Source organism: Emys orbicularis, chromosome 7, assembly GCF_028017835.1.
Source record: "Emys orbicularis isolate rEmyOrb1 chromosome 7, rEmyOrb1.hap1, whole genome shotgun sequence".
NCBI classification, from domain to species: Eukaryota; Metazoa; Chordata; order Testudines; family Emydidae; genus Emys; species Emys orbicularis.
In genome coordinates this window covers 56,145,118-56,172,522 of record NC_088689.1, presented here as the reverse complement: position 1 = coordinate 56,172,522, position 27,405 = coordinate 56,145,118, and the positions used below count along the sequence as shown (strand labels likewise).

The following is a 27,405-nucleotide window of genomic DNA, read 5'->3' as shown; positions in this document are numbered from 1 at the left end:
GGGGATGGGGTGGAAGGTAATCTCTTTACAAATTCCACAAAGCTCAGTTCATCATACCAAGAATCTACTCTAGCAAACACTTACATACATGAATAAAGTTAAACATGTGAGTAGACCCATTACCACTCATATGTGTAAGTGTTTGCAGGACTGGGTCCCTAATTTATAAGGATTAATTGCCTTTTTAGCATGTGCGTGTCCTCAGGTTGGACTGTGCCAATGAGATACACATCTATGCTGGAAAAAGTATCTTAATTTAATCCTATAGAATTTAAAAACATGTTATAAGGGGGCAGAGGATGAGGGAGGATTAGCTTCAGAGCCACTGCTGTCAAAAAAATACATACTTCATATTTCTTAATAATACTTGATGGGGAAACTATACATCCCAGAAATTCCCTGTACGCTCTTTTTTCCCTAATTAGAAATTCAATAACTGTTCCTTTGTTTTTCAATTCACTTCCCAATTATATATTACATGAGTTTTTTCCATTCCAGACCCTTTAATTCTTTTTCAGTGTTGCAGAATTAACTGGACAGTGTACTTAATCCTGTCTCTACAAAGACCTTGTTGTAAATGCAATGAATGCTTTCCTTTTGCTATGGTCTGCAAATACGATTTGCGGAGCGGGGGTGCTTTATGCACATCATTAATGGCATTCTTGTAGAGATTGCAGTGTTGAACTAAAACCCCAAAGCTTTTACATAATAACTTGCATGTGTCTGCACGTGAACTGGCTCTTTAAGAAGGAAGCTGCCTTGGGCTACTGGAAAAGGGGAATCAGGGGAAGAGGCTGATAAACTGTTAGGTGGTGGGGTACAGAGCCCAAACTAGGTGGCATTATTATTGCAAGTATGGTCACTTCATATCCTTTGCCTGAAGGCTTCACTGAATTAGAGGTGTTTGGCATTGGCACTGCTCTGCTGGTAGAAGGTAAGCTGGGGGGAATGTTAAGAAATCAGATCCTTTCTTCATTGTTATTCTTGAAAATCTAGCAAAAATGGGGTTTGCGAAATACAATTCAAAATTTGAGCAAAGAGAAGCATTTGCAATACAGCAACATAGACTTCAGGGTTGCTGTTGTTTCTATGGCTACATTATCAGTAGTTTTGATAATTAAAATAAGACGATAGGTGGGGCGGAGGTTGCTTGCAACGTAGAACTCTTTTGTTTATGTAACTACATTATTGAGAGAGCCAGTGCTTGTATTTTGCCTTTTTTAGAAAGCAATTGACTGTGGGCAAAGGGGATGCAATTTTTGTTATTGATTTTTTAAGTGTTGTTATATTTTCCTTAGGGAAGGGATGCTGAACAGATTCAGGATACCAAGCTAATATTTAGCATTGATATTTTGTTTGATGTGGTGGACATTTTATAATCAGAGAAGTCAAAATTTAGTCTTATAACTTTCAATACATTCAGACTGATTTGGTGTAGTTTTCATTAATAGCTTTTTGGTAAATCTAGGGAACAGAAATATAGCTGCATGAGACTCAAAAGCTTGAACACTATTAAGAATTGGGCTCCAGGTAGAACAGACTCAACTTAGCCAAGATGGTCTGTTGATCCACAGGCTGCTCTTGTGAGAACATACACATCTTCTTCTGACCATAATTAAATTGTTAATTTATATGTATTTTGGGATCTATCAAAGTCTATTCATGTAGCCATCCCCAAATTCTGACTGCTGAACCTTGTTCGGGGCCAGTTCTAACCCATGCAAAGTATACAGCTGTGCAGGCTTTTCACTTTTGGGTCCCACTCTCATCTCCCTCCTAGAACCATGCACTGGGTCTGAGGTCCTGGCAGCATTCAAGGAGACCCGCCATAAGTGCCATCAAGAAGGAAAAAGCCTTTGTTCTATAGCTCATCCTCAGGAATATGGGAAGGAAAAAAAACCCCAATATTCCAGATGCGATTCTCTGGACTGACAGGGCCCAGTGCCAGCAAAGAGAGAACAGTCACACCTGCCAGGCCCCCCTGACTTTGAATCCGAAATATATCCACACACACAAGCTGGCCAGAAGAGTTTCATGCCTTAGGAGCCTATCCTCAGAGCACAGGGAGTAAAGAGAGCTTCCGCTGCTAGAAGAAAAAGGACTGAGGGTTTAAGAGTCCATCTCTGCAACATGGACTGAAGAGACAGAGGGTTTAGGGCCACCATTAGCCAGAGGCCCATGCTAAGGCTGACCTTAGGTTTTGTGAGCCACTGCATGAATGAATTCTTCACAACTGGAAAACCAAGAAGTAGGTGTAAGGTAAGGACACTTGCAACTGGGGGTATAGAAAGGGTTTGGAGCTGAGTGGGACAGTATAGAATCACTTGTCACAGGAGATGACTGTTCAACATCTTCTATTCAAGCTGAAAACGCCTTTCCCCAACTACCTGCTGACTGGCCTTCCAGTCTCCCCCACTTTGACATTCTGTTCTCTTTTCCTCTAAATCATCTGCCTGCAGCCCATATTTACCCCTCTTAGCTCCAGTCTCTGGCTGTTACTTGCCTAAGCACCATGTCCCTTCATGTGACTGGCTTCTTCCTGCTACTTGTAATCTGGTATGGGGGACAGAGTGCAGGTCTTTTTCTTCTGGCCTACAGTAGCCTTTGCTTTCTGATCACACTTCAGAGGACAAGACTCTTCTGGCCAGCACTCTCTGGCTACGTCCTCACTATGGGGGGGGGTCGATTTAAGATACACAAATTCGTAGCTGAATTCGACGTATCGGAGCCGACTTACCCCGCTGTGAGGACGGCGGCAAATCGACCTCCGCAGCTCCCCCGTCGACGGCGCTTATTCCTACCTCCGCTGGTGGAGTACAAGCGTCGATTCGGGGATCAATTGTCGCGTCCCAACGAGACACGATAATTCGATCCCCGAGAGATCGATTTCTACCCGCCGATTCAGGCGGGTAGTGTAGACGTAGCCTCTGTCTTTTTGGCTTACACTCCAGAGACTGGGTCTTGAAGTCTGCTTTGAACCAAAAAGTGAAGCAATATACAAAAATAAGAAATATTTTATGACCTCACAAATGTTTGGTTCAAGTTCTGAGAAAAGACTTGGGTTGGCTCTTATTTTTATCTATGCCTGCTTGTCCCTATTTATTATATGTATTTTTCTTCAATTCTAGTCTAATGCCTTAATTCTCTTATGGTGGTTGCTAAATTAACCAGTTAGTAGTTTTAACTGTTAAACCACTGGCATCTCAATGAGTGTTCAGAAGCATATGTATTTAACAGATTACCTAAAGTTGGATCTGAACTCTGCGGGTTCAGATCTAGGGTTTCACTTTTGGCCTATATATCACTAAGAATTTTTATAACAATCACTTTTATCATGGTAGATGCTGCAAAGGAGTCAGAGCTCTCCATTGCAATGCAAATTCATTTTAGCGACCTTGTCATATATCTGTGATAAAACACACATACCTAAAGAGTGTATATGTGTATTACTCCATGCAATCCACAGAGACAAACATTTGGTGACCAAAACCCAAATAAAATACGAATTTCATGAAAACAGACCTTCACACATGCTAAGGTTTTAAAAAATTATGACCTAATTTGATTAAATTTATTTGAGTAAACACAACTGAAAAGGGGAGACTGCAGAAAGGGATCTGGGGGTTATAATGGATCACAAGCTAAATACGAATTAACAGTGTAACACTTTTGCAAAAAAAAAGCAAACATTGTTCTGGGCTGTATTAGCAGGAGTATTGTAAGCAAGACACGAGAAGTAATTCTTCCGCTCTACTCCACACTGATTACGCCTCAACTGGAGTATTATGTCCAGTTCTGGGCACCACATTTCAGGAAAGAGTGGGCAAATTGGAGAAAGTTCAGAGAAGAACAAAAATGATTAACGGTCTAGAAAACGTGACTTATGAGGGAAGATTGAAAAAAATGGGTTTGTTTAGTCTGGAGAAGAGAAGACTGAGAGGCAACATGCTAACAGTTTTCAAGTACATAAAAGGTTGTTACAAGGAGGAGGGAGAAAAGTTGTTTTCTTTAACCTCTGAGAATAGGACAAGAAGCAATGGACTTAAATTGCAGCATGGGCGGTTTAGGTTGGACATTAAGAAAAACTTACTGTCAGGGTGATTAAGCACTGGAATAAATTGCCCAGGGAGGATGTGGAATCTCCATCATTGGATATTTTTAAGAGCAGTTTAGACAAACACCTGTCAGGGATGGTCGAGATAATACTTAGTCCTGCCATGAGTGCAGGAGACTGGACTAGATGACCTCTCGCCATCCCTTCCAGTCCTATGATTCTATGAAGTTGTGACAGCTCAATATTTTTATACACTGTTTTAGACAGCATTCTTGGTTGTTTTGCAGGTCACTAAAGTACATTGGAGTACTACTTTATAGTTATTGTCTTCCTGGACAAAAATTAAATGTGTAGAATCAATTATAAAACTAAATAATTTTAAATAAGAAAGGGTTAATATCTTTACAAAGACGTTGTTGTAAGTGCAATGAAGGCTTTCCTTTCCTTCCCCCCCCCCCCCCTTCTGGTTTGCCAATTCAGTTAGCAGACAGGATGGAGAACGTGTCTGTTTTCATTCACATCACTAATTGGACAGGATTGCAGTGTTTGAACTGAAAACTCAAAGCTTTTTTTTTTTTTTTAACATAATGTAAGTGCGCACAAGAACTAGCCCTTTAAGAAGAAAGCTGCTTTGGGCTTCTGGTACAGGGAATCCATGAAAAAGGCTGACAAGTGTTTGCTAGCAAGACGTAAAGCTTGGGCTAATTAGTTTTATTATTGCAAATATGGTTACTTCAAACCCTTTCCCCGAAGGCTTCACTGAACTAGAGATGGTTGGTATTGGCACTGCCCTACTGGTGGAAGGTAAGCTGCTGAGGGGAAAACTGAGAGATGCAGGAGAAATCGAATCCTCCCCCCTGGCTATTGCTACAGATCAAGCAAAAAAAAGAGCATTGGGTATATTTCTTTTTTGAAATATTTCTGGTATCTATTTTTGCAATAGAATATAGATTTCAGGGTTACTGTTAGTAAGATTATGCCACCATTGATTAGGACAATTAAATTAGGACAAGGATTGCTTACAATGCAGAACTGTCTAGTCTGTATAATGGCACTATCGAGACAGTTGGTGCAAGTAAGTTTACTATTTTAAGGAATCAGGTGATAAGGATTTTTAAGTGTTATTCCATACAGATTTTTTTAAGTGTTGTTCCATTTCTCTTTAGAAAAAAAGAAAGATGTGCTATGTATTATATGAGTTAGATTTGGTGGCATCAGGCATTTGAAATTTTAATATGAGTGGTCCCAAGTAAGGAAACAATTATATCATTGTTAAAAAAATTCAGGCTAATTGGAGAGGGCAGTAAACTGCAGCCAGCTTCTGATTTTAAACTTTGTGGGGAATTGATTTCAAAGATAACCTGATTAAGTGCTCTGTCTTGTTTGTCCAGAAGCCACTCCCTTAGGAAACAGAATAACTTGGTTTTGACATCCACCAATGATTTTTTTTTATAATTAGATTATTACTTGCCATATATAATCCATTGAGGAAGGGCAACAACAAGACTGAGCTGACAATTCAGGCTCTGTCAAGGTTAATCTTTGGGAGAAGTCCAATATAGTCAGGCTGACTGAGACACAATTGAGGAACTTTTGTGTTTAGATACAAGGCATGTTATAGTTGTTATGGGAGAAAAACTGATGTTAAACATGACCTATTTTTTAGTAAAGACAAGCCCAGAGAAGTATGGCAGTCACTGTAGATAAGCCCAAAGGTGTATGTCGAGGGCTGGTCCCCCTAAAACTGTCCCTTTGACCTCCGTTGTTCTGGCTCATGGATCGCTATATGGAACCTGGTAAAAAAGTTCTGCCTAGAGAGGGAAGAGTGAAATACAGAAATATGTACGAAAATAGTTTGTGCTTCATATGAGCAATCACACCCGTGACACCATTCTGCAGCTAGAGACATGGCTTCAGTTGTCATCCATGTCTTCTCCCCTTGAAAATCCTTTTGTTGCTTATTTGTGTTGACCAATACGATATTTATGGGTCACCAGTTGTTTACTGTGTATACGTTTTCATAGCAATTATTTCTGTCTCATTACAGAAAACAATGGTGTTCATTGTGTTTCCCATTTCAGTTGATTCTAGCCAAAATGATGATGTTTTTCAGCTCTGCTTGGGTTCTGTCTGAATGGCTTGACAATCATTTCTTTTCGCAAAATCAAAGAACTCCGAACTCCCAGTAACTTCCTGGTTCTCAATCTTGCGTTGGCTGATTGTGGGATCTGCATCAATGCATTCATTGCTGCTTTTTCCAGCTTCCTGAGGTATCTACATCTTACACTGTCTTCTCATGTAATTTTCTTTTTTTTTTTTTAACTCAAGAGGACTACATCAAAAACAAATAATTCTAAACCTAATAGCTTAATCTAATGAACCCATTTCTACTGCACTATCTAACCATCTTTGTGTATCTTAAAAACTATGAAATTATATTCAGTACTTAGGCCAAGATTCACAAAGTTATTTAGGATCCTAACACTCACTGAAGTTAGGAGCCTAAGTACCTTTGTGGATCTGGGCCTTAGTGTTTTCTCCATGCAAATTAAAGAGTAGCTCTTAGCACTGCCAGTCAGATCACCGATAACCAAATTTGCTCCAAAGTTATTTGTGACCCTGTCTATGAGGTTTCCCTAAACACTTGCACGAGGGCATTTTTGTTTCAAAAAAGTTGGTAAACAAAATCTGTTTTCATGGAGGTTCAAACCAGTTATGACCTGTTAAGCCTTTCTCTTTTACATAAGTGTCAGTAATTCAATCAGGGAACAGAATACCATGCAACTATAGGTGATCAATTACACAGCAAATGAATAGTCACAGCAACTAACTCACAGGCAATCCAGATTCTCAAATATGTTCACATAAAACATCTATTAAATAATTTCATGAGCATATTTTAAAAGCATGAACAATAAACAACTCAAATAGAAAAGAGCTAAATTCTTCAAATAAATATGTTATAATAAGGGATCCTAGAAATCTGTTTGCCATGGAAAAACACAGAATTTGAGTTTTTACAGAGAATCGCTAGTTTATACATTTTGTGAAAAAATAAAAATATATACAGTAGAACCCCGTTTATCCGAGCCTCCATTATCCAGCTTTCCATATTATCCGAACCACCAGCTGCCTGGGACTGACAGCCCTGGCCACCCGGGGCTAACAGCCAGAGCCCCAGCCTCTGTCAGCCCCAGCCCCAGGTTCAGTTAATATGGAGAGCCGGATAATGTCGGCTCAGATAAATGGGGTTCTACCATATATCAGTAAAACATTGTGTGCAACTGATACCTACATATATTGTGGCTAAGGAAACTGCAGTTCAGCATTTCATTTTAATCACAGAAAAATGTAGATTTTTATGGGGCTTTTTTAATCTGAGAATTTGGGGATTTAATCACAGAAAACAGGATCCCTAGTTATAATTTACCCCTCTCTATTAATGTGAGTAACTGAATTTTGCAAACTAACCAAGTAAATGAACAGGCACAATAAGGTCCACAGTTCAGGAAAGCACTTAAATATGTTTTTAAGTCCATCCCTATTGCAAGCAGTTCTTAAGCACATACTTAATTTTAAGTATGTACATGAATCCCATTGAAATCAATAGAATTGGAATTGGAGCCTAAAAATAAAAGACAGTATCAAAAAATGTACATGGTTCATTCCTTTAAAAAACTGCAGTTTAATTTTAATTTTACTTCACAATACAGTAATATAATACTTATAAAAGTAATGGAACTGATGGTTCGATTGTAAGCTCTTTGGGGCTGGGACCATCTTTTTGTTCCATGATTCTATAGCATCTAGCACAGTGGGGTCCTGGTCCATGACTGGAGCTCCCAGGCACTATTGTTATACAAATAAGACTCTGAAGGGGTCCACTCACCAGTGGTCAGGCAGGGTACAACAGGTCCTCTTCCTTCCTGGCACCCCTGTTGACAACCTCTCTGGTCCTGCTGTGATCTGGCCCTTCTGTGACTCATGTCCTCTGGCCAGGTCACATGTTTCATGTCCATCCCTTTCAGGGTATACAATGACCCCAACAACAGGGTAGCCTTCTGGGTTAGGTGATTGTCTCTGGGCCTCCCCCGGGTTGAGATCTTGAGGTATTGTCCTTCTGGGCCTTCTCTACCCAAGACTCCCCGTACCGGGTCCACTTCTGCCTTTGACACCCCTTAGGGGTTGGTAGGGGAACCCAGGCACACCCTCCCCACCAGGTTCCAATCCAGGGCCCAGTGTAGACAGCTACGTCCTGCACTACCAAAGTGCCATACTGCTGCCTCCCTGGATTACTTCCTACCCATTCCCTCTTTTCCAATGGGTAAAGACATCAAATAAATGGAAATCAAAGATATTTTCAGATTTTCTATAAATCTCAAGCCTCTTCCCTTTGCATTTGGCCACGCTACAGTCAGGCCTCGGGGCACAGAAGTTCCTGTGGAGCTCCTTCCCAGGAGCTCAGAATGTAGGTCAGCTCATCTCTACAGTCTGCTGCTTTACTGAGCTGGCCTGCTCCCCTTTAGAACTGCTTTGCAAGTGTGGTGGGATGAAGCTGCCTGGGCCCAGCGCAGCTGCTTAACCCTTTCCTAACTGGTACAAGGTTTGCATCCCCAATATTAAAACTCCCATATTAAAAACTATAGTTGCAAAAGCCGACAATCCTTTTTGCATCCACAAATTGTGAGCACAAATATTTGCAGACACAATTTTGTGCCTTCAATTGCTGTCACTTGGATGGTCAGTTGAGTGCTTGATTTCCAACTGGGGTACCTAAAGTCAGGCTCTTAAATCCATATTTATGCACCTAAATAGAAAGAGCCTCTTTGCAAAGCTGCTGAGCATTTACAGTTCCCATTAATTTAAATGGGACCTGAGTTGTTTACTATCTCAGAAAGTCAGGCCACTCCTATTTGAGTACTCAACCATGGATTTAGAAACATATTTAGTACCACAGTCTCATTCTATGGTGTTAGGGGTCATACAAGTACATAGAAAGGGACATCACCAGGTGACTTCAACTCTGCCTACAGTTTTACACCCACAAAAACACAGGATTGGTGAACATTGAGATTATAATATAGCTCTAAAAAATCTTAGTTAGGTGGACCTTTATGCTTTGTGTACAAATTAGCAAATTACCATTTAATGAGGCTCTACTGCATTTCCTTTCACTTCATGACAAAGCTTTTGTAACTGGTTTCCATTTATTTTTGTATAAACTTTACTAAATGGGCTTAAATTAATATATTGACAAGTTATCCACACTCAGTGCATATATATTTTAAAGTTGTATAATTGAATGGTATGTAGATTGTTTGCTTACGAAATCAGCATTCACCAATATACCAACAACAGGTGGTTTCCATTTTCAATACAGAGACAAAATGTATTATATTAGACACAACTGTATGGTAACTACTGGCAAATCTAGACTGTTTAATGATGACCACACTGTAATAGCATTTACACATTTCAAAACAGGAAAACAATTATATATTGAATTTTTTTTCTGAATTATTTCAATTACCAAAGATGTCTTCACCTACTTCTATTACATTTTGAATGGTTTCCTTATTTGTTTGCAGGTACTGGCCCTATGGCTCTGACGGTTGTCAGATTCATGGATTTCAGGGCTTTGTGACAGCACTGGCAAGCATTAGCTCCTCTGCTGCAGTTGCCTGGGACCGATATCACCATTATTGTACCAGTAAGTTCTACAATTTACATAGCGCCATTGTTTTGATTTTTCATTTTAAAATAGGACTAGTTTAGATGCAAAAATCTCTAACTGCAATAGTATGAAAACATTACAAAAATATAAATATACACCAATAAATGTTTTAAACTATTTAAAAATTCTTTTAAAATGTGTCTAAGATGTGGCATAAATAAAATATCAATCTGATCTGTATGATGCCTGGGTGGTGCCCCATTGATTGCAATTAGGCTCTGCACACATACAATTGCAGGATCTGGGCCCATATCAAAAATAGGTAGAATGTATTATATGCAGAATATGAAACCTATATTAAGATGGCCCAAGCGCTTATGTTCTAAAGAGTTATTTTCTTGCAGCTTTCTCAAGTTTCCCCTTTTTTACTGACATGTAATACATTTGCTCTCAGTCAGGGAACAAAGTTTTCCCAAGAGCTTCAACAAAAATTGTTGTATCATTTTTAAGAATTGACAGAGTGGAGGAAATGCTGTTTTCCTGCTAAAAAAAAATGTTGCAACTTTTTTTTATACTAGTTCTAGCACCTTAGTTGGAAATGATGGAAACATAATATTTGGCAGAGATATCAATGAACATTAGGAGTCTAAATACTTCTGAGCACAGAAATACCTTTTTGTGGTCTTGTAAAAATTGGTTCTGATTGGCTAAGATAACAGGATGTGACCTAGCTTTAATTATAAAACTATCTACCAATGTTCTATGGGCACTGTGCTCGTGTGCATATGTAAAATGAGTGGAAATTTCCATTGAATTAGACCATCTCCCAGGATCCCATTAAATTTGTGCGTGCATGCATAAGATTTCAGTTTTAATGTGTACAGACTTGTGTAATATGGTCTCAGAGGAGACAGAGCTACCCAGAGGTTGATATAATTTGTGCTGGGAGCCAAACTGCCTTCCAGACAGCCCCTTTATTGAATGGAGAGGGGTGCAATTTAAAGCCACCTTCATATTCTGCACTGAGTGGTGCTCAAGAGGAGGTGAAGCCCTGTTTTCTTTTAAAAATAAAAAAGCTAGGGGGAAAACCCATGAAAATATGATCTTCATTTCCCAGACTTCAAAGGTCTTTTGGCTAGCAAGAAATTGCAAATGGAAATTCCTGTGGAAATTCCATAATCTGAACTATTTGGCTAGCCACCTAACCCTAACACTGACCTGTACCCCTTAAGCATACAGGAGGTTGCTCTGTAGAATGTCCGCAGCTGGGGAAGCCAAACCTGCCCATGGGATATGCTGAATCAATGCTTCTCCCGTGTTACTTTGCAACACCACATACAGTACTTCGTCAGCACTTTCCATTTTGGGATTGCAAAAACTTGCTATGAGTCCCCCCATAGACTGGAGATGACTGGCATCTTCTGCTGCCACACCCCTCGCAAAGATATTTTGTGACCAGGGTCCTTGCATCCCTGGTTATGTTGGTGGGTGAATCAAGCCCTTTATTTGTTGTGCTAAAGCACAGCACAGTATTATCTGAGCACATCTATTTTCAGAGATCCTTTAGTAAAGAAATGTCTTCAAAAAGTGAACTGCTAGTTAACTGGGAAATCACTAACACTCTACTCCCCACTCCCAATGCCAGATGCTATCTTAGTATTCACAAAGCCTTGGAGATCCAGCATTTCTGTGATTAAAACAGCAAATATTAAAACTAAATGTGGAGCTTTCAATGAGCTATTTGTTATGACAACTCCACTACATTAGCTGCAAAAGGGTTTGCTATCATTTTGTTCTGAAGCTTTTGTCAAGAATTCAGCTCAGGCTATGAAAAGTTTTCCTTTCAGACCTAAACAAAGGCCCTGGGATAGCACAGGCCATAAGCAGCATGCATACTAATATCCTTTGGACACTGAAATATGTTTGGAAGGAGAACAGCGGCATCCCTACCTGATAAGAGAGCTGGACTGAAAATAAGTATAGCTTTGGAAAGCCATTTTACACTCTGCAGTATTGGCTAATTCTTTTGTGGAGTGTGTTGCACAAGCTTTTCCCCCCCACCCATTCAGTGCAGTATTATCTTAAAAGCTAAGGCAGATGGACCCTTAGGGCACAAATAAACTCCTTTATTTTGCTTGAATTGTTACTTACTGATAACCAAACAGCAATGCTCTTACTGAAGATTTCAAATTAAAAGGAAAAGAAGAACAGAGTAGTTTTAAAAGCCAGTGCTCCAAGACTATTTCACATGCTGATTGTGAGGAAAAGTAGTTCACAGTTCCTGATCTCTATAAATCTGATACATCAAAACTCCAGATCACAACCTGCCATTAATCCATACACTCAACTCCCATTCATAATGACAGGTTTCAGAGTAGCAGCCATGTTAGTCTGTATCCACAAAAAGAACAGGAGTACTTGTGGCAACTTAGAGACTAACAAATTTATTTGAGCATAAGCATAAGCATAAGCTTTCGTGGTCTACATCCCACTTCATCGGAGGCATCAAATAAATTTGTTAGTCTCTACGGTGACACAAGTATTCCTGTTCTTTCAACTCCCATTGATATCCATGTGCATTGTATGCCTGTACTAAGGGTGCAAACAAGGCCGGCTCCAGGCACCAGCGCAGCAAGCAGGTGCTTGGGGCGGCCAACAGAAAGGGGCGTGCCGTCTGGGGTCTTCGGCGGCAATTCTGCGGCGGGTCCCTCGGTCCCTCTTGGAGGGAAGGACCTGCCGCCGAATTGCCGCCGAAGAACGAAGTGCCGATCGCGCCTCTTTTTTTTTTTTTTTTTCCCGCCGCTTCGGGTGGCAAAAACACTGCAGCCGGCCCTGGGTGCAAAGTTACTTTTAGCCTATAAACAAAGGTATATTAGAGGCTAGTTAGTGGTCAGTTTCATCTTTGGCTCACCAGAAAGAATATGGCCTGAGCTACAGGCTGCCCAGATTCAATCACATCTCTCATCATGCTTTGTCATAGTCATTGTCATGGAAACGCTAAACTTGATATGAAAGGACTGGGTTTCATTCCACACCATTTATCATCTGCTTTTGGGACACTAAAGTTTAGGGTGAAAAGGGCAATAGAACTGAATTAATCTGATTGTTATATGCAGTTGGGCTTTTCAACCAGGGCCGCCCTTTTTTTTTCTTTTTCTTTTTGGTTTGTCGCTCCGGCCGCCCTATAGGGGGCGGCGGCGCAGAGGACGGGAGCGCCCCGCAGCAAACTCGTCAGGGCAGCCCGCGTCCTTCCCTCCCAGCCGACCGGAACGGCGCAGAGCTCTCCTGGCAGGCGGCGCGGCAGGAGGGGCCGCGTGGCACGCGCCCTGCTGAAGCCCTGGCCGCCCCCCGTCTCTCTCTCCCCCCCGCTAGACCGGGCGCGCACTCCACTGCATGTCTGCAGCACAGGGAGTCCCCCTGCACCCTGGCTCCGGCCGCCCTGCAGGGTTTTTTTTTTTTTTGCTTTGCTTTGCCGCTCTGGCCACCCTGCAGGGTTTGTTTGTTTTTGTTTTTCTGCTTTGCCACTTCGGCTGCCCCGCAGGTTTTTTTTTTTTTTTTTCTTCCTGCTTTGCCGCTCCGGCCGCCCCGCAGGTGTTTTTTCGGTGTGTGTGTGTGCTTTGCCGCTCCAGTCACCCCGCAGGTGTTTTTTGTGTGTGTATGTGTGTGTGTGTGTGTGTGTGCTTTGCCGCTCCGGCCACCCCGCAGGTGCTTTTTGTGTGTGTGTGTGTGTGTGTGTGCCTTGCCGCTCCGGCCGCCCTGCAGGTGGTTTTTTTTGCTTCGCTGCTCCGGGCCCTCCCCTCCACCCCAGTTTTTTTTTTTTTTTTTTTTTTTGCTTGGGTTGGCAAAAAAGCCAGAGCCGGCCCTGTTTTCAACTGATGTAGGAGTAACAGGGTTACCCTTAGAGTTGAACCCTGAACTCCCCTTCATCCTGCCTCCTCTGGAACAAAATGATCAATTAGGATCCAGGCAACTGTCGCACTGGAAGTGGCAAATCACCATTTTCCCCAATATGTGAGGAGGGCTCTAAGCTTTTATGTATAAATCAAGGAACTTTATTCAGCAAATGTTGATTTTTAATGACTTAATGAGGAAACAGTTTGATTGTCATATGTAAGGGGAATGTTGACATTTGAGGAATTTAACACTTTCCTCTATCCCCGCAAAGTAACAACTCAGAGCAACTGTTTTCTCTCAAAACCCAAGAGAAATGACTGCAGTTTAAGAAGGAATTTAAAAAAAAAAAAAGCAAACCTAAGGGAATTTTATCTTGACAGTTAGGGATAAAATGGGTAAAACTGGAAGAGATTCCAAATAATTTGATTTTGATTACAGAGAAAGTTATTCCCTATTTGCATGCCTTTCAAACAGGCAGCAGATGCCCCTGCTTGATGATGATGCCTTTAATAGGAAAAGGGAGGAGAGACTGGAACCAGTAAGTTCAAGAAGATTCTGTGGCAGTTGGGAGTGGGCAGCAGTGGGAGGGAGTGGGCAGCAGTGGGAGGAACTGGAGTTCAACTAGGCATCTAGACGTGGGCAGTTTCATTTGGGTACATTACCAGCTCAGGGAGGGGTGAAAGCTTCTATCCTTGATTAATTTAACTATGGTGAAACTCTGCAAACATGTCAGTTTTTATGACTGAAAGAGGAAAAATGTTATTCTCATTCATGAGGAGAAAGCTTACCATTGGGGAGGGTCTGGGGTGTTTAATAACTTCAGCCCCATTCTAGGGTATTGACTCAGGCCAACTGTTTTCCCTCCAAAACCAGAAGTGACTGCTGTTTAAGAAAAGGGGAGAATGGGGGAATGCAAAATCTGAGTGGGGTTCTATATCAGTATTCAATAATTAGAGAAAACAGGGGGAAAATATGAGGGGACTTGATATCACTTTTTAAAATTAGGCACAAAGAAGAGAAACAAAGGGGATTTATATAGATATTTGAAAATTAGCAAAAGAAGGATAAAATCTGAGGAAATTGTATCTGTATATTTGACAACTAGAGAAAAAAGGGGCAAATTCTGAGGGGACATCCCATCAATATTCAATAATTAGCAAGAAATGGGGCAAAATATGAGATTTCTATATCAAAATTCAGCAGTGATAAAGAAAGTTAATTCCCACTCTCTTGCCATTCAAAAAGGAAGCCCTGGTGATGGAGTTGTAGCATGAGATGAGAGGGAAGGTTGGAATGAGGAGGTTCCAGAAGATTATGTTGCAGGTGGGAATGGGTATTGCCTGGGGATGAAGAAAAAGTTGGCAAGTGAGAAATGGAGTTCAGGTGGACATCTGAATGGGTAGCTCCATCTGGAGCTTGAATCACTGATGAATATTAAATATGAGACGAGTTACTCTAATTATCAAATATGTCAAACGACTGAAAAGGGAAAAAACACTTTAATTCTCAGATATTATAGGAAAGTTGATCAGTGTTGTGGGGAGGAGCACACCAAAACCAGTGATTGAGGCCAACTGTTTTCTTCTTCAAAACCATATGTGATTTCAGTTTGAAAAGGGAGGAGGGAAGACAAACGCTGAGAGAATTTTATATCAGTACTTGAGAATTAGAGAGAAAAAAGGCAAAATCTGCAAAGATTTTCTATCAATATTCGTTAGAGAGGAAAAAGGGTCAAAATCAGAAGGGATTTTGAAAAAAGGATAAAATTTGAGCGAATTTTACATTGCTCTTCAACAATCAGAGGAAAAAGAAGCAAATATGAGATTTTTACATCAATATTCAATGATTAGACAGTTATTGTGTCTTCATCTGCTAGCTGCAAGTGCTGAACAATTCCAAAGCAGTCCTTACCAACTTATTGTATTCAGTTTAGCTGCTCTGTCATTTTCCTTTTGTCTAGACTTGCAGCTATTTCATTGTTTCTCTATGGGGCCCTGAAAAAGCTCTAGTTTCCACATAAATCCCCATGCATTTGTATTGCAACGGGCAGTGAAAGGTTACTCACAGCCATTTGCCAAAGTGACTTGGGGCCCTCAATAGTCATAACAAGAATCAAAGGAGTAAAAACCTTTTACCTAGGACACCTTGTTAACAGCTACATGTAAAGAAGCCATTTTGCAGTGCACAACAAGAAGTCTTATTGTTCCTACAAAACCCAGTAACATTACTACATATTTTTGAGCATCATCTACTGGCACTCTAACTATAGGCACCACATATTATTAAGGTTGCCTGATATTTCCCATTATAAAGACCCCATTTTCAGTTGCTTATAACTTTGGCAATCTTTAATCATTTTGGCTGAAATTTTTCATGTGCAGTATCTGCCTCAAGCTGAATTGTTTTGGAAAATATCAGCCACAACAGTTCAGCTATTTCAACAGTTCCTTTGTTAAAATATTCTGGTGACCTTTTCTTTGAGAAGCTGTAGCTCTTTCATACTTTGGAGCAGGGACTCAAAATTTGCAGGTGAGTGGTCTTTGAGCCAGGGATGTACCTTTTGTGGTTTCTGTTAGAATCCGCCCAAATTTGAGCAAGTTACAATAGTTTGAAAAAATTTCAGTTCCCAGATGCTCAGTAGGTACTCTTTAGAATTTAGTTATTAAAATTTCCAAGAATTCAATAGACCAGTGGAAAAAAAAGTCACACGTGATCATGTAATTAAAGACTATCCTAATGCACAAGGGCGTGAATTAAGATTGCACCTTAAATCTGCCATTCCTAACTTTTCAGTGCTTCACTTTGCAACTTTAATCCCTGTTAACACAGTTTTCTGTGTAACATATATAGACAACCCTCTTTTATAGAGCATTATTAAAACAAATGGTAAAAATTCCCCATACTGCCCATACGAATGTCCTACTGTACATCACAGGGAGAATATCTTTTCTGACCCTCAAAGTAGTTAAGGCCAGAGCACAAGATTTGATTACTCTCAGTAGGTCTGAATCTCTACTGTCTTGCACTTTGTCCAAGCACTACCACTTACCCTTTTGATGTGGTAGTATTTTGGCCCTGATTCAGGAAAGCATCTCTATTCACACAACACTTGAGCACATCATGACCTTTAGGTATGTGATTGTTTTCCACAATCAGGGCCTTTATTCCTACTTTGGGCAATTGTAAGAGACTAGACAAGAAGTTTTGCATAAAGCCATAATCTGATCTACACTGTATTGAACAGTTATTGTTTTGTACCAACGCTGTCATATGATCTCCAAAACCTGAAATAATATTGTTTCAGTGTGATATGAGAGCGTGGTTTTGTCTATTCTTTCACTGAAATTAGTTTTATTCATTTTCTCAATGCATTACCAGATCCAGGGAACTTGACTGATATTGATTTTGTTTTCTTTAATTAACACCATCACTGAAGTGAATTTAATGCTCTGGCAAGATGTCAATCATATTCTTCAGGTCTATCCAAATTCTCTAAGCCCTGAACAGGTACAGCACAAGCAGTGGCTGTGCAAGCTTTATTTACATTGCCCTGCCATTGTGGCATCTCTGTTCTGAAGTGACCACCTCCAAAAAGAAGGTAGCTTTATATCAATTCAGTTGTTAACCTATCTGCTGAGACTTCACTGGTGCAGTTTATTTTAATAATAAAACAGAACCACACTTGGCTCCAATTCAGTGCCAAGTATCTCTAAGTGCTTTACAAACATTAAACATACTGTTGTAACATACGGTAATATGGTTATTCTGTCTTGCAAATGAGGAAATTGAGGCAAAAAGACTTTAGAGCCAAAGTTTTCAACAGTATCCTCCAGTTTTGAGTTTCTCTGATAGAGAGCTCTTCCTTTTTGTTGTCTCTCTCACGTAGGGCCCAATCCTGCAAAGCTCTTTGACCCATCTGAGAGGTGCTGCACTTTCTCAATTCCTACTGAAGGCGCTCTGTACCTCAAAGTATCCATTTTGTACCTCAAATGCTAACTTGGTGTAATGGTGAGGAGGGGTCATGGAAGCAGCTGCTAAACCCTTTTTCATTTCTAGCACCAACCTAAAGGAAAAGTTGGAATGGTATTCCTGTCTCTGAGGGAGCCATCTCCTCTCGGATGGAATTTACCCCTGAGAAGATTATTCCTTGGGGTCATAAAAGTATTTCTGGACAGCAAATGTATTGCCTCTGGAGTGGAGCAGGTTGCATCTGATGTTAGGTTTTTTTTTTTAATATCCAGAGAGAATTGCTCAGCTTTTCCACACAAGGTCTTCACTCACACTCACTTCATATTTATCACTTGCACAAAAAATTATATACTCAATACATTTTTCAGTAAACATGTTACCATCAAATACAATTAGTGGGAATTTGCTTGCCAAATGATAATCTTGTTTCCATTGATTATGGTTATGCGGAAGCAATTTTGTTCACAGAGAAAAACAAATGAAAAGATTGTCCAGTCCCATATATCTCCCATTTGCAAACACATGCACTTCTGGTGTGTGAAATTTGTCAAAGGCTAAGAAAATTATGTGGGATACCCTTTTTAACATAATAGTAAGACATCACTTATATGACTGGGGACCTTTCTTTGCACTAATCAGCTAGCACACTGATCCTGATCTTAATCCTAATCCTAAACTGCTCCTCAAAAACCAGCCTGGGTGTTGTTAGCAATTGTTTGTCTATCTTCAGACTTTCACCAGTTTGAAGGTCACTTTTCCTTTTAATGCAGAGGTGGGCAAACTTTTTGGCCCAAGTGCCACATCTGGGAATGGAAATTGTATGGCGGACCATGAAAGCTCACAAAATTGGGGTTGGGGTACGGGAGGGGGTGAGGGCTCCAGGGTGGGGCCAGAAATGAGGAGTTCAGGGTGCGGGAGGGGGCTCCAGGCTGGGGTGGGGAGTAGGGTGCGGGGGGGTGAGGGCTCTGGCTGGGGGTGAGGGCTCTGGGGTGGGGCTGGGGATGAGGAGTTTGGGGTGTAGGAGGGTGCTCCGGGCTGTGACCAAGGGGTTTGGAGGACGGGAGGGGGATCAGGGCTGGGGCAGGGGTGCGGGAAGGGGTACAGGCTCTGGCTAGGGGTGCAGGCTCTGGGATGGGGCTGGGGATGAGAGGTTTGGGGTGTGGGAAGGGGTGCAGGCTCTGGCTGGGGGTGCGGGCTCTGGGGTGGGGCTGAGGATGAGAGGTTTGGGGTGCAGGAGGGTGCTCTGGGCTGGGATCGAGGGGTTTGGAGAGCGGGAAGGGGATCAGGGCTGGGGCGGGGGGTTGGGGCATGGGGAGAGGCTCAGGGGTGCAGGCTCCCAGCGGCGCTTACCTCAAGCGGCTCCCAGAAGCAGTGGCATGTCCCTTCTCCGGCTCCTATAAGGAAGCGCAGCCAGGTGGCTCTAGGGGGTAATAGGAGCCTATATAAGAAAAAGACCCAAAAATCGGGACTGTCCCTATAAAATCAGCACATCTTGTCACCCTAGGGCCATTGGAATGTGTAGGAGCCAGAGCGGGGCCATGCCGCGGCTTCTAGGAGCCACGTGGAGTGGCCCCAACCCTGCTCCCCAGCTGGAGCGCCAGAGAGGGGCAAGTCCCAGATCCTGCTCCCCAGCGGGAGCTCGCAGGCCGGCTTAAAATGGCTCGCGGTCCAGATCCGGCCTGCGGGCCATAGTTTGCCCACTTCTGTTTTAATGCTTCCTGCCCAATACATGTCTTTAAAAAAAAAAGAAGAAGGGATAGAAATAAAGTATTACAGTATGCTACAGAAATGGTTCAAAGCACTAACGGTGGGGTTTGGGGGGCATTGCTGGAGGTTACTGTAATATTTTTTCTTAATAACGTCTCCAATCTCCAGTTTACACTCCCAAAATGCTGTGTGTCACAAAAACATAGGAACTCAAGATTAACCATACCAAATGAGATAATAAGTCCAATAATAGGCCTCTGGCAGTGTTCAATTCCTGATTCTTCAAACAAAGGGGCAAATATCCCATAATGTTCCTGGCCAACTGTACACTACTCATTCAAGGGGGAGAAGAAGATTGCTTCCCAGTCTCAGTAAAGATTAGTTTATGCCCTGTAGCATGAGATTTGATTATCCTTATCTCAGCATGAGTATAACTATAAATGGTAATCTTGGTAAGAAAATTATCCAGCCCTTTTTAAATGCAGTCACAGTATTTGACTCAGTGACCCGCACTGCAGCAAATTCCATAGACTGCCTGCTTTTTCTGAAGAAATATTTCCTATATAGTCGTCTAAATTTACCAACCATTAATTTAATTTATTAACCTATTCCTCTTATTTTTATGGGACTGGGTATAAAGGTATGACTAATCAGTTTTTACTATAAAATTATGAAGGGCAAGTACCACTATCAATTTTCCCATGACTCATCTCTAGTCCAGGCTGAACAATTATACTTTCTGAGGGCAGAATAATTTATCTGGTGAAACCTTTATTATAGGCAATGATGCACAAACCAAAAAAAACCCCATGACTTCAGGTTATGTCTGCAATTAGAAAACAATATAATTTGTAAAGTGAGCAAATTTGCTCTAGAATCGTTGACCCACTATAAATAACTTTTTGGGCTACTTGTTTATTGAGTCACATTTCTGAACAGAACAACACTTTGTGGTGAACACTCATTTTTTTGAATCCCATTTCATCTTCCTGACCCCTCTATTTGTATGGGAGCTTCTTTATTTCCTTCAGTTATCTAGCCTGACCAAATTCTTAAAATTTGTTTTCAAAAAACATGAAAAGCTCTTTAGTGGAGAAACATTTTTTTTTAAAAAAGGAAGAACATTTCAACTACAAGCCCACATGTACCTCCTGTTTTGTATAAAGTTGAGCAGTGACGTACTAGATATCTGATAAGACCATGCCAAAAAGGAGAGTAATTTCCTGAAGTCCTGAACTGATGCATCACTGTGATATTCCAGTTTTATGATAGTGTAATTCCACTGAAATCAGCCTGATGTCCCTACACCTATGCTTCAGGCAATAAAATATGGCAGAAACCAATTACTACTCACCTTGGATCATATCCTGAGTTTCTCTGATTTTGCACCCAGATTCTAGACAACCCTGGCTCTACACAACCCCACACAGACACCAGGAACAAAAGTAATCTTGGAAAAGACGGGTTGATGGCAAGCAAGAATAGATCATCTGGAGCAGACCATGTCCTTGACCCACTATGACCTTTCATGTCTCAATGTGCAATGACCCATGAAGGGGCTAAGTAGAGATTGTAAGATCTACAATTTTCGCAAGAGCCAGGACAGAGGCACAACAAATTGCACCTTGCAATTTTCCTTCTGGCCACAGCTTTTGGGACATTCATGTATCCAAAGCTTGAAGACAGTACCTGACCCATCAAGTGCTGTTCTGAGGGTCAAATCTCATCCTTCCACAGCAGAGGGCTAGAACTTGAGCATCCTTTAGGGGGGTACTGCACCCCATTTGCATGTCATTGCACAGCAAGTCTTGGAGGTGTGGGCCAAGTGAAGGGGAAGGAGTGAAATAAGCTACTGCAGGACTACTGTAATAGCCAGAGTAGTTCCAATGCCACTCTATGCCCAGGAGGGATTCCTTACAGCAACACCACTGGATCTGCCTTTTGCCAAGCCTGGGTACTTAAGCTTGGCATAGGGACTGGATTTAGCCCTTAGGCAGGAGGCCAAAGGTTGAGGGGCTTCAACCATTGGAGGTGCAATAATTTCATAGAAATGAGAGCAAAGGCTGGATAATTGCATTCAATGGGAAAAAACATTTCTTATTTCTGCCAAGTCAGCTGCTATGTGATCTATCCCTGAAAAGGGAAAATTACAAGTCCTTTTTCATGCTTTAAGATTCTGTTTTTCTATACTTTGCAGGAAGTAAGCTACAATGGAGCACAACTATCTCAATGGTGATATTTGTGTGGGTGTTCTCTGCATTTTGGTCTGCAATGCCACTGTTGGGGTGGGGTGAATATGACTATGAGCCACTAAGAACTTGCTGCACATTGGACTACACCAAAGGAGACAGGTGAGGAGGCCCATTAGATTATTCCCTCAGCTTTCTGTGAAATGGGTGACAAGACCAGCAGTAGGTGAATTTTATAGCAAACGCTTATCTTTCAGAGCTGACACTAGACATCCGGCTGCCCTAGATGCCCCATCTTTCTGGGACAGAGCAATTGGGTGGAAATGTGCTGGTGTGGTTGCTCTCAGCCCCCAGCCATGGTTACAGCTGTGTGAAGTATCTCAGCAAACCTCTGCTGGAAGCAGCTGGGCCAGAGACCCACTAGTATGGCAAATCCCACTCACTGCTGCTGTCACAAAGGCTCTGGCACCTTTAAAAGAGCTGGATCCAAAGCTGTATTGGTGCAGCTCACAGGTGTGAGGGCAGCTGGGTCAGAGGCGTCCCTCAAAAATCGACACCCTAGGCAGCTGCTACGTGATCTATGCCAAATACGACTGTGCTACCACTAGTGTTACAATATCCCTCATGCTCTCCTGTTTATCCACCTAATACATTGTGTCATGATCTTCGATTCTGAACACTCTGACTGGGACTTTTTTGTTTTACTCACGTGTAGTACCTAGCACAAGTCCTGATCTTTGACTGGGGACTCTAGGCACTATCACAATATTAATTAATTAATTACATTATCATTCGTATCATTATCTTTATGTAATACCATCTGTTTGCTGATATCAGCTGAAACTCTTGAGCCAACAGGCCCTACAGCTAAACTAGGAGGAAATAGGGGGTGGGGTGTTTTCCCTGAGTAGCTCTTCTTACCAGAATCCACTTCCACTCCTGGTCTATCAGAGTGCAACTGTATTGAGCTTCAGCACATGCCCCAAAGCCTGTCTGCTGCACCTAAAGCATCTGTCCTTTCTTTGCATTTTTACAAATATAAATATATAAATACTTCGAAGCTTTTGCCTGAGAAAAGATTACAAGAGGTCTAAATTTCCTTTACTATGCAGTCTTTTATTGATAGAAAGGTAATATATAGAATGGTTGTTAATTAGTATTTCAAATATTGCATGTGTGCTGGAGCACACTCTGATTAGTACATTTTATAAACAACAAACAACACATCAGAAAAGGATTAATGGGGGCTTTTTCCTCTACCCACCAGAAATTTCGTCACATTCCTTTTTGCTATGGCCATTTTCAATTTTGTGATCCCTATCTTCATCATGCTGACAGCGTACCAATCTATAGAGCAGAAATTCAAGAAAAGTGGACAGTTCAAGGTAAGAAAGCTTCCCCAAGTTCCCCCCAAAACAAGATCACCTATGTGAGGTATAAAGTCCTGAAAACACACTCTCCCTCCTGGCCTCAGTATCATTGACCAAGATTTTGAAACAACCCCTCACCTCCCCTCCCTACAGAATCCTTCCCAGATTATACACTAAAATAAGTGCATGGTAAAACAGAATAGAGGGAGTTTTTGTTAATTTTATATAGATAATCATCCAGAGTAGCTTTGCTCATGAAAGCTCATTCTTACTTACTTAACTAAGTCTTAGCACATCAAAGCTCTCTGAGACCAACAACACTGCAAAGGAAACGTTATGAGGAGGACTCAGTTTCTAAGTGGGGGCAGGAGGGGAGGCTGGTTTTATAAATGTGACTTGCTTACACTTGGCTAGGGTAAATCAGAAATCTTTATGAGGTGGAAACAAAGGAATTGTTTCTTCAGAAATGTTCTGGAGCACTAGGTTTATGATGATGTAATGTGGTGATTATGTAACTTGTTTTTTTTAGGCACATACTGTACAGTCAGTGAGCTTTACACTTGACTGGCTAATCCACACACAGAGCTCCCTCAGTTATCAAATTCATTCTCATGGCCTCCTTAAAAAAAAAGAAACAGAGTTAAAATTTGAGGCAAAGATTTGCCTTAGCAGACTAGTGTATAGGATAGAAGGTATGTACACAAGCAATATATTACTTTAACAAAGATCAACATTTTTTTTCAGTGAGTTTATGGAAGAGTCTGACAACTTATGTCTTTGCCTATTATAGGATGGTGTACAATAGTGTATGGTATTATGTAATCTGCCGGAAATGTATAGGCATTATTACTACAGTTCAATGTGTACACACACACATTAATAGTGAGGTACTCAAATACTATGGTCATGAGAACCACAGAAAAGCCTACAAAATATAGACACAATGGCAACACTATATGTTTTGGCTTGATAGCAATGATCTCATTTAATTTTTTGTATTATTTGTTATATTTGCTTCATCCCATTTGTAATACCCTCTTAGATGCTTACAAAATCCCATCCCATCACTGATTTGTCCATTTTGCAAGTTTCCTGTTGCCCCCTACACCCTGTCGTTTCCTGTAGAAATGAAATTAACATAGCTGCTTATTTAGCATCCCTGCTGCTTTCAAGGGACACTTCACATTTCACCTTGTTATGTCACCCCATGATCTATGTCAGCTCTCTAGGAATAGCACTCACAGGCAAATAGCTACTGCTGTCCCAGCAGGGGGAGCCCAAAACATTGGGAGCCAATTCCACACAGTTTCATCCAAATAACATCAATGGAAGAGCTGAGAGCAGAAGGAGGACAGTCTCTAACATGTGTGTCTTCTATTTAAAAATCCTTCACTAATTTTGAGCAAAGAATATTAGGTTACTGCGTCTGTCCTGTCTGTTTAATGCCGCATATTACTATATAACAGATGAGTGTGTGGTTTTGTTTTTTCAGTTTAATACAAGTTTACCAGTGAAGACACTGGTCATTTGCTGGGGCCCCTACTCCCTTTTATGCTTCTACGCTGCAGTTGAAAATGTGACTTTCATCTCTCCAAAACTCCGAATGGTATGTTGTAAAAGCCCTCACATTGTCCTTGCTTTTTTCTGACTTACTCCTACAGCATATCATTTCACTAATCAATAGCTTGACACAGGATATATAAATAAGTAAATGGTTTCTACATAGTTTATTATTCATCTACTATCTTTAAAGAAAAGCAGCTAAGTATAGTAATGACAATAATTAAAAATTATATTAGTGAGATTGCCACAAGATACTGAAAACAATTTAATAAGCTTCACTTGTTGCTTCAATAGTTGATTTTGGATCTGGATCTGTAACCTGAGTATTATTTGGTTGGTCAGGTTTTCATCTAAGTTCAAGTGGTATTACTCTAAAGAGCTGGTTTTGGCCCCATTGTTTTCCAGTGTGGAGCATTCATTTCTTAAGTGAATCTTTAATTAGTAAAACCACTCTTAAAATGCTTACTTTTCCCAGAGGACTCCTCTCTGAATAAAACTTGTTCTGGAATTGGAGGAAATAAACCGTTTCTCTAGATTCTCTCTGTTCTACATTTGTAGGAAACGAGAAGGGGATGCTAAGATGGCATATAAAAAGGATGGGAGTTTAGCATATGTGCATGAAGTATTTTACCATTCTATTTCAAAATCAAAATAATTTATCTTGGGGAACTGACTGGCTCAGGGGTTCAGTAATAACATATGAAGCCTTTCATCTGTAGCTCACTGGTTAAAATCCATTCAAAGTTGCAGGTAGCTAAAAATTACTACCATATATTAGTTCAGTATCCCATATATTGTTCAGTATCCCACCTACAATGAGTTTGTGATCTCACTTGACTTCACATTGGATAGGTGCCTACATCACAAAATTCACTACCACAAATTGTGCATTTGTTTTCAGTCTCAACTGAAAAATCCCAAAAGTACAGACACTGAACTGATTTCTCACTTTGGAGGTGGTCCCCTCCTAGTCAGGGAACAGTGGCTGGGCAATTTGAAGAAGTTTCATCGTCTGTCTTGTACCTGTCATGTGGGTAAAGGACTTATCTTCAGTTGACTCAAAACTCATCACAAGCAGCAAATTCATTTTTAAAAAATAATCCAGCAGGAACTTGTTTGGTAAGGGGCAAACCAAGCATTTCTCCGGGCTAGACTGCAGTGAGGATCTAATGGGCTTGTGTAGCATCACTTCAACTTCTGCTGAAACTTACATTTTTTACATGAAATTAAAATTGTTCTCTGTGTGTATATATCTTATAACAGATACCTGCCATTATTGCCAAGACAGTGCCAACAGTGGATGCCTTTGTCTATGCCCTGGGGAATGAAAACTACAGAGGAGGAATATGGCAGTTCCTCACAGGACAGAAGATTGAGAAAGCAGAGGTCGATAACAAAACTAAGTAACACAGTATGGCTTTAAGCTAAATTAATGCAGACACATAACTGAAAGAAAAACCAGCAGAGGAAACCATGTACATACGCTAACTTTAATTAAAGGTGGTTCCACATTGGAAAGGTTCTGCCTGGTCTAAAAGCAATGAAATACTGAAAGAAAGTCATGTGGATAACTGTTGAGTTTCTCTTTCAATCTGTCATGAGCTGCTTGTCAAACAAGATGCCTTAAACCTGTGTTGGTTGTTGTCAGTCTCATTTTATATGTCATTGCAAATAAACTGTGTGCTGTGAAGCATTTTTTTCCTGCTGAACTAAGATCAAAGTTTAGAAAATGAACTGTGGATATTAGGTTATCCAGTGAGGCCTACCAGTATTAATTTGTGCTCTATTTATCCACATGGTATGTCTGGGTAACCAAAAGATTAAAGCAATATCCAGAATTATACCATATGTTTGTGTCAATGACTTGTTCATCTGCATTTTTTAATTTCACATAAAACAGAAGTTTGCAAATTTAGGGCCTGAATCTACCATCCTTATATAACTGAGAGCAGACACTTATATAACTGAGAGCAGACACTGGCTCATATTAAAGTGAATGATCAGTAGTGTGTTTTTAAGACTTTTGTATTTCATCATGTTGTTCATAGTGCCTGCATAACTGAGAACTGGCAGTTGGATGGTGCTTGTTATCACAAGATGTGCCTCTGAATGATCTAGTTACAAAAATAGGTTTCATGACACATTAGAATGAAAGAGATATTGTGTGTATAAAGACCCAAATCCAATTGATTCTTAGAAAGAGCTCATGGTTAGTTTCCAAACATTGAAAGTAACAGAGTTTTTGAATCTAAGGAAGGAAAAGTCTTATCAGTCACAATTGCCATTTCCACCACATAATTAATTGGAGGGGAGAGAGTGTTCAGTAGTGGAATACAGAAAGGTAGAATGGTGCACTACTACAGAATAAAACATTAGCCAAAGCTGTATATTTTCCTCAAGAGTTTGTTCTTTGGAAACATTTTTTTCTTATGTATTTCCATCCTGGAACAAAGGTTTATTTTATTTTTTTAGGGCCAAATTCTAAGGTCTACCCAGCATTTAATTAGCCATCACTCAGGCAAATTCACACTGGCTTCAAAAGGAACTTGGCTCAGTAAAGACCTCATAATTTGGCTCTCAGTGCATTTTAAAAGTAATATTGTGTATTGTATTGTGATAATCTTTTAGGGGCGGGGTGGCATTCAACAAGTGGCAGAACTCATCTTGTGTTCTTTACCTCTCTGCATGGTTACAAGTTTCAGCAGTGCCTACACCTGTCTCTGTTTAGTTTTTATGTATCCTTTTTTAGTATTTGTTGAAAACTATGATGGGTGAACCTTAATATTGTTATTTATTGTGTGCAAGGTTAACCAACGCTCTATAAGCCTCTAGAAAAATGCTATCACTGCTCTGAGCAGCTAACAATCTAAGAGTCACACACCATATCTGAAAAAGCATGAGGTAATGTGGAATCTCAAAAGGTTTGGAGTTAGTTTAGGTAAATGCAGGGCTGGGTACAAATACAAACTTTTGAGTGCTTGTGCA

The 27,405-nt window shown here is 40.7% G+C and overlaps 1 protein-coding gene across 1 annotated transcript; it reads left to right on the top strand.

The window, feature by feature from the left end:
• Window positions 1-855: 855 nt before the first annotated feature.
• Window positions 856-25,827, top strand: RGR (retinal G protein coupled receptor). The gene is made up of 7 exons (XM_065408535.1): window positions 856-934; window positions 6,168-6,324; window positions 9,643-9,764; window positions 21,496-21,649; window positions 22,755-22,872; window positions 24,350-24,463; window positions 25,684-25,827. Exons 1-7 carry the CDS (start codon window positions 856-858, stop codon window positions 25,825-25,827), a joined length of 888 nt encoding a protein of 295 aa, XP_065264607.1.
• The last annotated feature ends 1,578 nt before the right edge of the window (window positions 25,828-27,405 follow it).